Raw genomic sequence first — 15,982 nt, 5'->3', positions numbered from 1 at the left:
AAACTCCATCCAAGCCCACCGGATGAGCTTTTCCAGCCCTTGCAGTATCCACCTGCCTCCTGCCACTGACTCTGTGGTGACTGTCAATTCATCCATAAATGCTCTAAAGGGACTCCAGCAATTCCTCCCTTTTGCACAGATGTGTCTATGTAGTTGTTAGCTAAGAGGAAATTGGTCAAACGCCTTGCTACTATACTGAAGAAGATCTTTCCTACTATGAGATTATTTTGAACTGATTGATCTTCTTGGAATCTTTCTCCTTGGGGATCCAAACTCCCTCAGCAAATCTCCACTGCTGTGCCACCTTTCCTCTTCTCCAAATGACTCGAATGATCTTCCAGAGTCGCCTAAGTAGCAAGGGGCAGTTCTTGTAGACCTTGTATGGGATTCCACTTGGTCCCGGGGCAGAGCTAGATCATGCCTTATGCACAACCTCTTGGACTTCTTTCAATAGTGGTTCCCTGCTGTCAAACTCCTTGGTGGAAGGGGGTGGATCTACAAGAATGCTACACTGACCCAACTCTTCCTCCCGGTAAGGGTCACTATATACCTGCTGTGCCCTGCGTAAGGTCATCAGCCTTTTCCTCAAAACAGCTGTCAACTCCTTCAGGGGATGGCGTTGCTCCTCACTGGCTTCCTTGTGCTGCTTCTTAAGGGACTTCAACTCCTGCCGGATTTTGTGGATCTTCACTGCCCTGTAGTTCATGGAGTAGGTGGTTGAGTCGATCGCTTCTCCTCAGTGCCGAACCTCTCCTGAGCTAGCCTGGAGATGATGGTCATCGTTGCCTGAAGCCTTCGATCCACATCTCCCTTCTCTGTTGCTTCAAGCACCTTGTCAATGTCCTCGTCGAATTGCCTCCAGACTGCCATCTTACAGGCCTGTGGCCACTTGATTCGCACCTTTGCCCACGGAGGCTCTGAGCACTATGGGGTGCTTCCTGGCTCGGCTCCTTCTGCGTCTCATCAGATGTAGCATCTGTGTGCTGTGACACATGTTCGTTCTCCAAACACTTCATTCTGGCTTGGTGGATCTTTAGGCCACGGCTGTTTTTGCAGGTTTTCCCGCACCTGCATACTGCGGTCATTGTCGTTCCTAAGTAATTACTTATTTCAAAAAGAGGAAGCTTACAACAGAAATAACTTAAGGTACCATTTTTAAATCCGGAAAATTGAAAAACACTGTTGCCCATTTATAAACATTGCATGGCAGCTGGTTACTGCTAAATGTATTCTCTATTCTGAGGATTGGTGATTTTGATTTATATTTTGACTTGTTACCTTTTTTCACTTATCTGTTGTTTTATTTTGCTTACACATTTTTATAAATGATATTTCATTAAATATATTGCCTAATGATATGCCTTCAATATATTGCAATAATGAAATAATATAATAATAATTTTCTATACATTTAAAGATAATCTGATGTAAATATCCTCATCTGTTCACAAGTACTCAATCGGATTACACAAACCAAATTACATGTAGTCAATTACAACACATGATAATGTATGCAATAAACAGGGCATTGATTTTGTGCATAAACAGATGAATGTGAATAATGAGAGAAATTACAGGGAGCAGCAGAAAACAATTAAAATCCTGTGTAACCTCCAGATGAGTCAGATAAACTGCAGAGTAAAACAAATAGACTTTATTCATAAAAAAGGAGCAAAATACTGCAGTGGTAATGTAATCAGTTGATTGCAACAATGGAAGATATTCAAAATCCAGAGGTTTTCTTATCAATTATTTACAGTTACAGTATTTGGCAGATGCCCATAACCAGAGTGGCTTAAATTTTATACAAATCAGCAGTGGTAACTTGGTGGACCTGGGATTTGAACCCACAACCTGCAGTAGCACAGCACTTTAGCCATTAAGATATCACATGTAGTTATAAGGATATGCACTGTTGTGACCCCTAATCTGGGCTAGAATATCCACCAGTAAGTCAAAGAAATGCAATGATAAGAATAACAATAAAAGCATGCTGTGTCCCTGAAGTCTGAGTGTAAATGAAAATATTATTATAATTAATAAACACTTAAACTATACACTGAAGAGAAACATGAAATTGCATATGAACAAACAAAACAGAGCTCATTCCTCAGTTACGACATGCTGGCTGTCATGATGACCTGTGAAAGAAGGACAATGAGAAGTAAATAATTAAGAGAGAATACACAAAACACTTTTGTTTGTGCTGTTATATGAAACTAAACTATGAAAAAGTTGCAATGAGGCCTGACATTAAAGAAAGACATGGACCACAGACTGAGTCAGTTCCTGTTATGAGTGACATTGCACTGTATCTATAAGCAGAAGCTTCAACAACCTGTCGATTTCTTTCAGCTAATAACAAGATGAAAATTGCAGATTATGTTACCAAGAAAACAGAAAAAGCCAAGTCCTCTGTCCAGAAGACTTTATTGGCCATGGTTCAAAACATTCAGACTGTTTCAAAGCACTGACACCGTAGATTTCTTAAATAAATCTTAAATAAGTCTGTGGGAATGAGTTACTATAGAAATGATAATGTATTATTATTAGAGTATCAAATCTCTGATTTTAATGGTACTTCTCTCAAAGCTGCCCCATCAAACACGTCCACTTTAGGCCTTAAATTATTATATACATGAATAATAATGAACAGGAATTAATCTAATGTTTTATATCTGGATTATTTAGCATTTTTTTGTATTTCTTACCTTGAGCTCTGAAACATATTACACAGAGAATGATGGTCACTACCAGATATGGACAGGCTGCCACTAGACTACTGATCAGTTTAAGCACTGACAGGGGAATTTCTTTATGGAAGAGTGAACACACACACACACACACACACACACACACACACACACACACACAATTCAGCGAACAGACATTTCTGTAAAACCTGTGTGGTTAAAGTTTAGTTTTAGACTAAGTGTTAACTCACCAAAAGGAAACGTGTAATTTTACCTGTTATGGTTTCATTACAGCTCAGTGTCTCTGAAGCAGAACTGGAGCTGACTCTGTTATGTGCAGTACAGTTCAGTGTAACAGCTCCTCCTGCAGGTGAGAGAGTGAAGTGCAGTTGAGCTCCACTAGCAGTCTTATAGCCGCTCCACAGGTAGGAAACATTCTCAGATCCGAGCGCTGCACATTTCACATCGACATCACAGCTGTTTGTGGACATTTTCCTTGTCTGATTCTTCTCAATCTGCACAGATATTATGGGGTCTGGACAAAAAAAAAGAACATCAATAAACAAAATATCAGCTAACAGGCAGCATTACCAGAGCGTTCAGTAACATACAGTATTTGACTGGGTTTAATGTTATACTGTATTGTTACAGAAATAACTTTTCAATAAGACTGTATTTCTAAAACACTGCTCACAATGTTTTCACAAATGCTTAGTTAGACAAAAATGATTTAATTTTAAATGCTATAGAATTCATTCATTATGGATATGTTTTCTCTCTTTTTTCTTTCTATTATTTTCTATTCTTAATAATCCTACTCACTTTGTATATAAACTGTAAATATGTCAGTTGGAAGTGGTTCTTCAGTTCCATCTACTTCCACTGTGAACGTCCCAGCATCCTGGGGTTGAAGATCTTGTACAGTTACTCCAACTTTATCACTATCTTCTTTTAACCGTCCAGTGAACTGGGATTCCTGGTGTGAGTAACCGTCACTTTCAGAGTATGTAGAAATCACAGTCTTCTCATTGAAGAGCCACTCTACACTTGACACTGAGTCTTTAGGATATTTCACCGTTAGATCCAGTGAGCTTCCAGTAGCTCTGTACACCACTGTGTTTGTATCAGCTAAAACAACACACACACCTACAGCAGGGGAAAGTATAACATATCAGGATTCATGTAAAAATGTTTGTCTATTGGTGTCATGTAAAATCCCTAATTTAATCTACTGTTACAAAGTGCCAGATAACCGGGATTAAACAGACCCAAATGCAGTATAGAAAAAAAACACAGTTTATTAAATAAAACAAACAAAACCAAACAAAAGACAAAACAAAAGACCAAACTGTCTTTCAGTCAAACCCGCAGCCACCAACACGCCTCTTTATAGGCTCTCGGTCACGTAAGATGCCGAGTTTCGGTCTGTGCCAAAGTTAGTGTGGTAATTATATGTATCAGAGCTTGTAGCGCTTTGAGAGGTAATATACAGTATAAGCTAAATAGAAGTTAGGAAAAAAGTTTTCCATTGAATTTCACCACGATTATATGTACCAGAGCACATAGCGCATAGCACTCTGAGAGGTAATATAAGGACTAGAAGCTTGAAAAGAAGAATTTTGATTGTTTCAGAGTGGTATCTTGTATCGTGGTGCATGTCGCTCTGAGAGGTCATTATATGTTGAGTAAGGAGTTAACACTTCTATGCTCATCTCTGGCTGTTTCTTCCATGCATAACGGTAGAGGTTCATTCCAATGATTCGAGGAGCAATGACTCCGCTGCTCGAGCCTGCTTTAGGCTTTCACCATCATCACGAGCATTCCACCTTCACTTATAATTTTTTGGTCATAAATAATATATATACAGTCACAATCCAACCCCCTGCACTTTCCCCTATATTCCAACCCAGTCTCAAGGCAGTTTGTGACAGACAGTAAACACAAAATTATGAACTATTATGAACTGCTCCTCACAGCAGAGTGCATGGGAACACTGGTCAAAAACACACACACACACACACACACACAAAAAAAAAAACATTGGACATTTTCTATTTATTCCAGTGGTATTTGTAAAAATAAATGTATAAATATATATGAAACAAATTTTTATCCTTTGTTGGCAATCCCACCCTTTATCCAGGTCCTACAGTATATTCAGACGCTCACTACTGTAGGTCCTGTCAGTAATATATCCATTTGTCATAAACAAACACAGACATTTGAAGCCTGAAAGCCTTCCATGATGTGAACAGACCAAATACATTTCTGCACATTCATGCAGTTCCTCAAAGTTCCTCATTGTCCCCAAATAGTCTAAATTATTATGCAATCTTAACACACAGTACAGAAATAGAACAAGAAAGTAGATCATCTGGTAGGTCCTGAGGATTGTGTGCATTTTCTAGAACATCTTTAGCTTAAGTTACAAAGAAAAAGAACAAAGAAACTCATTTATTGTGAATGTTTAAAAGACCTTAATTTTCTTTGTTTGATAAAAAGATATTTATCCATATTTATCTCACTACATACCCTGAAGAACACCAAACAGCAGCACTCCAGAGAAGGAAACACAATATCCCTTAAAGTCCTGCATTGCTGTTACTTTACAACTCTTCTGTCGTGCTGTAGCTCTACTGAGACTGTTGATTCAACACTAGCTAAAGACAGCAACAGCACTTCCTCTCTAAACACATATCTGAGGTTATAAATGTTTGCTGTTGGTGGCTCTAAAAGAAAAGCTACACAGAATGCTGTCTGTAAAATAGTTTTATTTTATATATTTAAGGAACGTCTGAAGGCAGTTTATCAGCAGATTAAAAAAAATGAAAAATATTGCATGCATCAGTACTTGTTAGAAGAACCTTTTAGCTTTAGTCCATGCTCACTTTCAGGTTAAAACTGAATACATCACTAAACATACACAAATACAGACACAGGTTTTGTGTTGCTAGAAGATGGAACAATGTAAAAAATATGTGAAGTGTGTAAATTTATAAAGTTATAATTATTCAGTTTGCAGCATCCCATAATATATAAACGTCACATTACAATGTATTACTACTGCATTAGCAGTGTGTGATGAAACAGAATGCTCACTATCGTCTCCAGGTAGAATATTTAGAAGATTAATGGAGGTTTGCTTTCTGGATATTCTCTGAAGGACATGGAGACACAGCTGGACTGTTCCAGAAAAGTGCAATTATAATAACAGTAAAATATACTGTGGTCCTGAGATGTGTTTTGTTACTTCAGTAAATTGGAAAGTTGTGAAGCATTTACTCCTCAATTCCAGTAACACACATAGAGGACTTCTCCATGTTAGACAAGACACACACACACACACACACACACACACACACACACACACACACACACACACACACACACACTTTAATGTACAAACCTTTTTAAACTTGTGTGGTTAAGGTTTAGTTTGAGGCTACCGTGTTACTGTAACTCGCCAGATGGAAAAGTGTATTTGTTCCTGTTCCGGAGCTAAAGCTCAGTGTCTCTGTAGCAAAATTGGAGCTGATCTTGTTTGCTGCAGTGCAATTCAGAGTCACGGCTCCTGCTGGTGAGAGACCAAACTGGCGATGAGTGCCACTCGCAATCTTGTAACCGCTCCAATGGTAGGAAATGTTCTATGTTCTAAAACATCCATCCATCCATCCATCCATGGATACCAATACACATAATAATTAAACCAATAACAAACAGGTGAGTAAGACGAGACACGTGACAGAAAACACTGCTGGAACGCCTCCAATGTTCTGGCAGAGAATGTCCAAGCAGAAGTCCTGACAGCAAAAAAAAACTTTATAGTCCCAACCATAAATGCTATGTTTGGAGAGGAGTTAACAAGGTCTACGGGGAAAAATACACCATCCCCACTTTAAAGCATGGTGGTAGATCTGTTATGTTTTAGGCCTGTGAGCACCAGTGGCACAGGGAAGTAAAAATTGTTGGCAAGGTTAATGCAGCATGAAAAAAATCAGAAAATACTGACAGACAATTTGCATTCTACAGCCAATGATCCAAATCACAAGGCAAGGCTGACCCTCTAATGGCTACATCAGAAAAAGGTGAAGGTTCTGGAGGCCATCACAGTCTACTGACCTCAAAATCACTGGGACACTTTGGGGATCTCAAACGTGCAGCTTGTGCAAGACAACCAAAAAATGTAGAGGAACTGAAGGCAAATGGAAATGTTAATTTTAACAATTTACAATCTTCTAAATTTATATGTTGCATAGACCTTTCACTTTATTCGGATGTACACTTTGCATACACACCTGAATCAGCATGCAGTGAGGGGATTATTTCTGAAATATATAAAATAATTTACAATTTATATTTATTATTATTTATTTGCTGAGAACCAGTATCAGGAGAACCAGTTTCAGGGCGTAGGAAGATTCCTGTAACTCCATCCCGTACATGCCAATGTCTAACAACATTATTCAACAGATTTGTGGTACAAATGAATAATAATTAACAGGAATTAATGTTATGTTTTATTTTTGGATTATTTAGCATTTTTTTTGTATGAGCTCTGAAAGATATTACACCGAGAATGATGGTCACTACAACATAAGGACAGGCTCCCACCAGACTACTGATCATTTTAAGCACTGACAGGGGAACTTCTTTATGGAAGAGTGAACATACACACACACACACACACACACACACACACACACACACACACACACACACACACACACACACACACACACACACACACAAATGTTATATCAATGTTATATCCAACCTTTAGGAAGAGCTCTCTGCTATACAGATACATCAATTAGGCAGTGATGAAGTGATGGGAAGATTAACAAACTGCATGGAATATTGTGATGTCTATACTATTCTTTTATACATCATACTGTAGTTATATTCTCACTGGACTGACAAGGCTGACAAACCAGCATGTATTTTTGAGAATACAATATAATGTACCTGAAATGTAAACCTGAAATGAAACCTACTTATTCAGGAAACACTTCAACCAGCACTTCTTTCCTTATCTTTTGCATTTAAACAATATGAACCAAATTAACATTAGACAACTGATATGTAAAAAAGATTACAAATGAAAATGTGCTGTAATGTTTTATGCAGTTATGCAGGAGGGTTCCTGCATTGCACATATCATTTCATGTCATGGTGACATTAAAGCTTGGATGGCAGTGAATTTTCTCCATTTTAATAACAAGACAGAGGCGATGTTGTTTGGCCCAAGTGGCTCATTATTATTATTATTATTATTATTATTATTATTATTATTATTATTATTATTATTATTATTATTATTCTTTCGGCTTTTCCCTTCAGGGGTCACCACAGCGAATCATCTCTCTCCACCTATCCCTATCTTCTGCATCCCCAACACCTGCACCCACTAGCTACAAATCCTCATTAATTACATCCATATACCTCCTCTTTGGCCCTCCTCTTTGCCTCCTGCCTGGCAGCTCCATGTCCAATATTCTCTTACCAATATACTCACTCTCCCTCCTCTGAACACGTCCAAACCATCTTAATCTGGCCTCCCTAACTTTGTCCCCCAAACGTCCAACATGAGCTGTCCCTCTGATGTACTCGCTCCTAATCCTGTCCAATCTTGTCAATTATTATTATTATTATTATTATTATTATTATTATTATTATTATTATTATTATTATTATTATTATTAACTGTTTACTCTGGATTACTGCATAATCACAGAGAAATCCACCATCTAGCTTTGTTTTGTTTAGCACAGTTCATGCTTTCTAACTTATGAGGACCTCTGACTTTTCACATCCTGCTCAAACAACATTTACATTTACAGCATTTGGCAGATGCCCTTATCCAGAGCGACGTACGTAAGTGCTTAAATCTCTAACATTGAATACATTAATGCTGGTTCACTAGGTTACATACTTAAGATACCATGAGTTTAAAACATTTTTTCAAAGTTACAATGAAAAATTGAACAATCAAAAATTTAATTACATTTTTTTTTTTTTTTTGGGAGTTCATGGGAGCGCTGGTCAAAAAGCAAAGAAAACAAAAACATTGGACATTTTCTATTTATTCCAGTGGTATTTGTAAAAATAAATAAATAAATAAATAAATAAATAAATAAATAAATAAATAAAATTTAAATATATAAACAAATATTTATTCTTGGTTAGCAATGCCCCCTGTCAGATGCTCAATAGGTCCAGTCAGTAATCTATCCCTTTGACATAAAAAAAAAACCCAGACATTTGAGGCATGAGAGCCTTCCATGATGTGAACAGACCAAATACATTTCTGCACATGCAGCTCTCGAAGTTCCTCATTGTTCCCAAGTAGTCTAAATGTTTATGCAATCTCAACACAGAAATAGAACAAGAAAGTAGACCGTCTGGTAGGTCCTGAGGATTGGCTTATATATACACCAGATTGTATTTTGTGCAATTTTTTAGAACATCGTTATGAAGGCTTGCCCCTCAGCTTGTTACAAAGAAAAAGAACAAAGAAACTCATTTAGTGTGAATGTTTAAAAGACCTTAATTTGCTTTGTTTGATGAAAAGATATTTATCTATATTCATCTCAGTACAGTACATACCCTATACTGAGACTGTTGATTCAACACTAGCTAAAGACAGCAACAGCACTTCCTCTCTTACCACATATCTGAGGTTATAAATGTTTGCTGTTGGTGGCTCAAAAAGAAAAAGCTACACAGAATGCTGTCTGTAAAATATTTTTATTTTATATATTTAAGGAACGTCTTGAAGGCAGTTTATCAGCAGATTAAAAAAAAAGAAAAATGCTGCAGGCATCAGTACTTGTTAGAACCTTTTACAGTAGCTTTTTCTTATGCTCTCTACTGAGCTGCAAATGGAGGATTTTTCCCTTGACGGGATAGATGACCAATCTAATAAACCAAATCCAAGGGAGATTAATGCTATTATAGGCTTCTCACAAAAATGAGCAGGTTTTATTCAGTTGAAATCGTATAATGTCCACCCCAACCTCAAGTAAATTATACCAATATGTATTGGCTGAACTCACATTGGGAAAAAAAAAACAAGGGAACAGAAAAAAAACGTACAGTATACAATGCACATGTATCAAGAATAGAAAGGAAAAAAAAGTTTAGATAACTGAAAACCCAGAATATATAGCTAATTTTGATATGAACTGTTAGAACTTTATTTTGCTTGAAATTTGAAAATATTAGGCATTTGGTTCACGAACCCAAAATTCACAAATTGTCAGAAATAGGGTACAATATCCAACTCTTAAAGCAATAATATACATGAAATTCTACATTTGAAAATGAACAAAAAAGAAATAGATACTCGGTCTCTGAAACAGGTCAAGTCAGATGAAGAATCTTTTATTGTAATTTTAACCATATATAGTTTATGCAGAACATAGTGAAATGAGGCAACATTTCTCTAGGACCATGGTTCTAAATAGAACAAAATCAGAGCTACATAGAACAACACATAGGCTATGTGACATAGCTAAGGACTTAATGTAAGTTAGTCCTAGCCACATAAAGTGCATCTAGTGCAAACAGTGCAAGACAAAAGACAGTGCAAACAAACAATAAAAACCACTAAAAAACAATACACAAAGGCAGCCCCTAAATGATAACATACTGTATGTTCTACAGTACATGGCAAAAATACAGGAATAGCAGCAGTTGTAACCATGATCTTGCAATAATCCTGATGTCATACACCCATTATTCTCATCTAACGTCTGTGTGAATGGCTTGTTTGGATTTGTAAGATTAGCTTTAACTCTACAGAGGCCTTTTCTGCTTCTGTTGTCCAATTAAGAGCATTCTGGGCCTGTAGACACATCCCATAAGCTGTTTCAAGGTGTAAATGTAAAAGGACAACAGTCTTAATGATATATCAGGGTCTAAGTATTTCTATACCATGTACATGTCTTCAGGTTATTAGCAAATAGAATTAGATCTTCATAACAGGACTGCCTTTACCACTGGCGATGGGCTAGATCACTTTAAGTTGATGCCTATGGGCCTTAAACATAGTCTTCCCATTATCCAAAAACTTACGGATTTAGCACTTTGTGGTTTGCAGTGGATGAAGTGTGTCATCTATCCAGAAAAAGACATTTTGACCAGTACAAGGAAGAAGGTCTGAAGCTTAACACTACAAAATATCAATTTGTTTGAGACTATGGCTTTAAAGGTCATCTTTTACACCTTCTACTGAATGAAAAACCCACCTGTGCCAAAGAACTTGATCAGAAAATGAACAGAACAGTTTGGTCATTCAGGCATTTATCATTATTACTTGAGCAACTGCTCTTTTACAATTGTCACAGATCTAAAGATAGTGACAGAGTTTGAACTCAGTGGTTCCTATTTTTGCAAGATTTCTCGTTCCAAGTCCTTCCACAACTTAGCAGGCCAATCAGGAGTGCTGTTAAACCACTCACCGTCAGAGGGAGGTAAAGGGTCTAAAACTTTAGAACTAATGTGCTGTTCTCCTTGTGCCTCTATTTTGGAACCAGAGTCAAGGTTCAAGTTTTTTGTCAATTAATGTCATCTGGAGGAGAAAGTCTGGTGAGCCCATTGTGTATTTCCGTGGGGTGGTGGAGCATCTTATTGCTTGCACATTGTGATTTTAATCATTGTTTATTTTCGCAAGAAGGCTTTGACACATGCCTCTCCCAGTTCAATTTTGAACTTTTCTCCTCCAACCTCTCTCAGATAAAGGAGGCGATCGTAAGCATGTTCAATGTCCTTCATAAATGTAAGACACAAACTATAAGTAGTTGTCTTTTAAAATACTGCACTGCTGTCATTATGAAGTGGATTTCTGTAGCTAGATACAATGTAAGTGGAGACTCTATATTATAAATTATTTCAATGTGAAACAGTACAAAACTTTAGGCAAACTCCAAAAACAGACAGTAGGTCTGACGAGCAACAAAAGGTATAACACAAACACAGGAAAATGAGAAGTGGAAAGTATGCTGAAGAATGAGGAAGTACGAGAGAGAATATGCTTGTTATTGGCAAGCGAAAGCGGAAACTCTATGAATACTTTTCAGCGATTACAAGACGCAGGGTTTAAATAGACACAAATCAGGAAGTAAACTGTTTTAGAACACTTTTTTTTCTGTCCAAAGACTGAAAAACAGAGGCCATCCACATCAAATCGTTTTTTTTTAAAATATGTCTTACATTTAACTAATCTTCATCAAATATTATAGCATTATCTTTTATCATTTTAGCAAACATACAACTTGTCTATTGTTTTAGTTGCAGAATGTGTAGTCATTCATTCTCCATAGTTTTACCTGTTATAAGTGTTATTAGTAAGTTCTAATAGCAATTTTTCATTTCAGTCTGTTTACAAAGGGGTGAAACTGGTGAGCATGTAAATCATGTCTGATCATGAAGGGAAGGACAGAACATAAGAGCTGTTGCTGTCTGAAAAAATGTTTATTGAGGCGAATTTCATACATTACACACAATTAAGCTTTAAAATACATAAAGTACTGGTAAAAAGTCTGAAAAAAGCAATGGTGATTAAAAAATTAAATAAAAACTTAAAATATTTTGAAATAGGCCATTATATATTTAGAATTAAAATACAATAAAAATATTAAATATGAATGTACTTAAACATTTTGTATACTACTTATAGTCTGAGATAATACAGGCAACAAAAGTCCCAAAAGCAGAATAATAAAAAGGTACAATAATAAAATACAAAATATAATCATATATACCATAATTAAAAAAAATCCATAATTAAACAGCTAAAGTTAATTGTACTGCACGAATGGATTTTAAATCTAAAATCAAATTACTTTTACAATTCAGTAATAAGAAATAAATGAGTAAATAAACAAAAATGCATATATAAATTTAACATTTTTACAAAATAATAAAAAATAATAAAAAATATAAATATAAGATTTTTTTTAATAAACTGTAATACTACTACCACCACTACTAATAATATTAGAATAGTAACCAGTTACCAGTTAGTTATACTGGGTTATATGGAATAAATGTTAACCTGGCAACTTAGTTTAAACGTAATCAAGCCATATTCCATCCAACATGTGTGGATGAATATATTCAGAAGCTGTTCTTCCAGGATTATTCAAATGATGACTTTATAAAATTACTAGATTTTTAAAAAAAATGCAAAAAGGTTTCCAGACAAAGGTTTTGGTAAAAATTAGATTTCCCATTTTTCTTTTTTCTTTTTTTTTGAATGTTTCAACAATTCCTGGTTTGACAGTTTTCCTCATGGACCTACAAAAGGATGGCATTTTTATATAATTAATATAAATTAATTCATTAGTTCATTAGTTCATGATGATTACTATTCAGTGTCATTTGTCAATCATTTTAGAAAATTGTTTTAAAAAACATGAACATGGACACTTTTATTCTGGAAACACAACCAGCCAGTAATGATTCTAATCTTGGACAAAAAGAAATGTGGGGGATTTTATTTTGTTTATTTCCAGGTTGATAAATGTCCAATTTATTATCACGGAATAAATTGAAAACTCACTTCCATGACACTTAGTATTTTGTGCATTCAGCCCACACCACTTGCTTGTTTAAAGCTGTCATGTATTGGCAGTAAAGGAGGATGCATGTATATGTATTTATTTAATGAAGCACAACAAAGAACTTAAAACTAAGTACAAAAATGAAGAGCATACAAAACAGAGAGTAACAAAACAGGTATGTGTTATCAGTGGCACACGAGACATGGTCATGATGTGCTGGTGCTGAGGGGTAATAAAGTTATATCACTAATTAGATTCTAGATTGTGGGCAGAAACTGGTAGGGAGTAGAGGCTAATTAACCTGCACACAATTGTAATGATTGTAATTAATAAAGTGTGAATGCCAGTGTTAATACATTTTATTTAACATGTTTGTGTGTGCATGTCAAGTCTTGTGTCCTGTTCTTGATGCTTAACCAACTAACACCTTCATTCTAAAATCAACACAAAGTTTAAATAAATGAAACCCAAGGGCTGGTTCAACAAAGATTCTAATCATGGCTAAGAAAAATACAAATGAATGTCAGTACTGTATATTTGATTTGTTCAAGTACATTTTGAAATTTTATTCATATACAGATATAACAGATAAATGACTCTCACCTTTCATTTCACCTTTTACCTTTCATTATCCTTTTTTGCCCTTCTTTATGACCTGGGCATAAGTCACATCACCAGTTTCAGGTAAATCCTCTGAAGAACAAAAAACATGCATGAAAAAACCTTGTTACAAACAAAAGTTTAGAGCATTGCAACTGAATTACAGAACATTTTTGTATATTTTAGGTTTTAAATTATGATGATTACAACATTGATATAAAATTATTTATAGACAAAATGTCATTTGTTATGTGTGTTGATGTGTTATAACATTACCACTAATGTCATCACATTTATGTCATGTTTAGATGATTTGTATTACTGTGCTTTTGCAAATTTGTGATTCCCTATAAGAGCATCTGTCATATTACTGAGTGAGCAGATCATGATTCCCCATTATTGAGATTCCTCAAATCTGTTTGCAATACTGTGATTTTGGAGAGATTGTTTATCTTTGTGTACAGTGTTTCTCTGATCTCATCTTACCTTTATCTGTGTTCTGCTTCAGTTCTGAGTACACAGTGTCAGCTCCCTCACTGCTCTTTCCTAGTGGGCAACAGTCATTGGTGTTTTTTATCTTAGCAAATGCTAAATCATTTGTATTAACCCCTTAAACTTCAACATCTACATAACATTTGACTCCTCTATTAGTGTGACTGTAGTTACAGAATGATTCATAGCAGTTTCTGAATCATAAGGCTTCAGATGAAAAACTAGCAAATACTACAAAGTGTTTAGCAAAAGCTTACATTTAATTTACACAGACCTTGTTTTCTCTTTGGTTTCTTTATTTGTTTCGTGTCAATTTCAGCATAAGTCACATCACTTGGTTTAGCATCAGACTCTATACAATGGAAAAAAAGCACTTTTACAATCCTTTAACAAACTTTGCAAAATATAAAACCTCCTCAGTCTATAATACAGTTCTTACTCATTTACTGTGATATGTCCTGATTTCCAAGATAATAAACTTCAGTGAAAGTGTGAAGTTAAATATGTTGTAACGTTTACAGTCCTGAAGCCTGTTGCATGAAAAGTGTACAAATCTACCCCATTAAACTGCTGTGTGTCTTGTGGGTGGAGCAGCAAACACTGAAGCTTATGGACTAATAACACAATTTAAGTTTAAAAAGTCCTGTAATTCTTGTACAATTTATTCCATTAATTGTTTTCCTTCTATTTCAGTTTAAAACATGTGCTGGAGAGCACATTTGTACACACTGCACTTATATATTCATATATATGTACATTTTAATGATGTAATATCTATAACAGCAGTTAATCAGTAAAATGTAAGTGTAAAAATCCTCTGTGCCATCCAATTGACATATCACAGGATATGTGTAAGAATAAAAATGATACAGTAAGCACAATATGTTACCTTTGGGTTTCATGTTTTTAGATTTAACTGTGGTGTTAACCACATCACTTTGTCTAAAAAAATGTCATTTAGGCTGTTTTAATTGGTAAAGAACAGGAGCTAGTGAACATTATTTCTTACAACAAAAATACTCATGATATTTTAAACTAGTGTAAGTAGATAGCATTACCTTTATTGCACAGTTTCATTTCAATTTGGGAATATAACACATCCTGTGGCCCCCTGGCTGCATCATCTAACATAGAAATCAGTTCAGTTTACTGCAAAAGGCAGAAAAGTAAAAATTAAGAGTTATTTGTTTATATGGAGACCGTACCATTTTGTTTCTTTTTTCTAGCCATAACCTGTGGGTAGACTGTATTGCTGGAGGCAGCTGCAGCATCATCTTAAATAGAATAAAACACAATATTGTCAGTATTATGCAGTCTTGATTTTAGTCACAGAAATGTAGATTCTATATGACCACCATACCTGTGGTCATGATAGCAGTATTTGCATATACATTGTCACCAACTATTAAAAAAGAAAATTAGAGATTGTAAGCAAAAAATATTAAATGGCAGAAGACTGAGAAACAAATGCTGGTGTTTCTTGTTAGTACAAACTGACCTGCAGGCTGATTTGTGTCCTGATTCACTGCAGGAGATGGAGATTGTACACCTTCTCAAAAATAAAGCAGTGAACAAGTTAAACATTACCTTTACACATACTGTATTTATATGTGGAGCAACATGAACACAACA

At 35.5% G+C, this 15,982-nt stretch overlaps 3 protein-coding genes across 6 annotated transcripts in view; 1 reads left to right on the top strand and 2 right to left on the bottom strand.

The window, feature by feature from the left end:
• The window catches only part of LOC113643791 (CD48 antigen-like), a 70,345-nt gene extending 64,953 nt beyond the window's left edge, over window positions 1-5,392 (bottom strand). For 3 of the 4 annotated variants that reach the window (XM_047818985.1, XM_047818976.1, XM_047818981.1), the window contains exons 1-4: window positions 5,226-5,392; window positions 3,516-3,839; window positions 2,968-3,228; window positions 2,712-2,813 (exon numbers count right to left, since the gene is read on the bottom strand). In XM_047818985.1, coding sequence (XP_047674941.1) covers window positions 2,712-2,813; window positions 2,968-3,228; window positions 3,516-3,839; window positions 5,226-5,289 — 751 coding nt within the window. In that variant the 5' untranslated portion in view covers window positions 5,290-5,392. Of the gene's footprint in view, window positions 1-1,639; window positions 2,142-2,711; window positions 2,814-2,967; window positions 3,229-3,515; window positions 3,840-5,225 lie in introns of those variants that run through there. The other variant, XM_027148220.2, reaches the window with a different exon arrangement.
• LOC113645368 (titin-like) overlaps window positions 1-15,982 on the top strand; it is a 1,056,738-nt gene that overhangs the window by 178,495 nt on the left and 862,261 nt on the right. The gene's annotated exons all lie outside the window — the stretch shown is intronic.
• LOC113643804 (immunoglobulin superfamily member 1-like) overlaps window positions 12,256-15,982 on the bottom strand; it is a 789,004-nt gene continuing 785,277 nt past the window's right edge. The window contains exons 26-33 of the mRNA XM_047818855.1: window positions 15,849-15,899; window positions 15,711-15,752; window positions 15,556-15,624; window positions 15,409-15,474; window positions 14,625-14,702; window positions 14,345-14,404; window positions 13,862-13,951; window positions 12,256-12,992 (exon numbers count right to left, since the gene is read on the bottom strand). Of these exons, the coding sequence (XP_047674811.1) occupies window positions 13,887-13,951; window positions 14,345-14,404; window positions 14,625-14,702; window positions 15,409-15,474; window positions 15,556-15,624; window positions 15,711-15,752; window positions 15,849-15,899 (431 nt within the window). The 3' untranslated portion in view covers window positions 12,256-12,992; window positions 13,862-13,886. The remainder of the gene's footprint in view (window positions 12,993-13,861; window positions 13,952-14,344; window positions 14,405-14,624; window positions 14,703-15,408; window positions 15,475-15,555; window positions 15,625-15,710; window positions 15,753-15,848; window positions 15,900-15,982) is intronic.

The sequence above is a fragment of the Tachysurus fulvidraco genome, chromosome 1, assembly GCF_022655615.1.
Source record: "Tachysurus fulvidraco isolate hzauxx_2018 chromosome 1, HZAU_PFXX_2.0, whole genome shotgun sequence".
Taxonomy (NCBI): domain Eukaryota; kingdom Metazoa; phylum Chordata; class Actinopteri; order Siluriformes; family Bagridae; genus Tachysurus; species Tachysurus fulvidraco.
The sequence above is the reverse complement of the archived record's forward strand: the minus strand, read 5'-3'. Positions and strand labels throughout refer to the sequence as shown.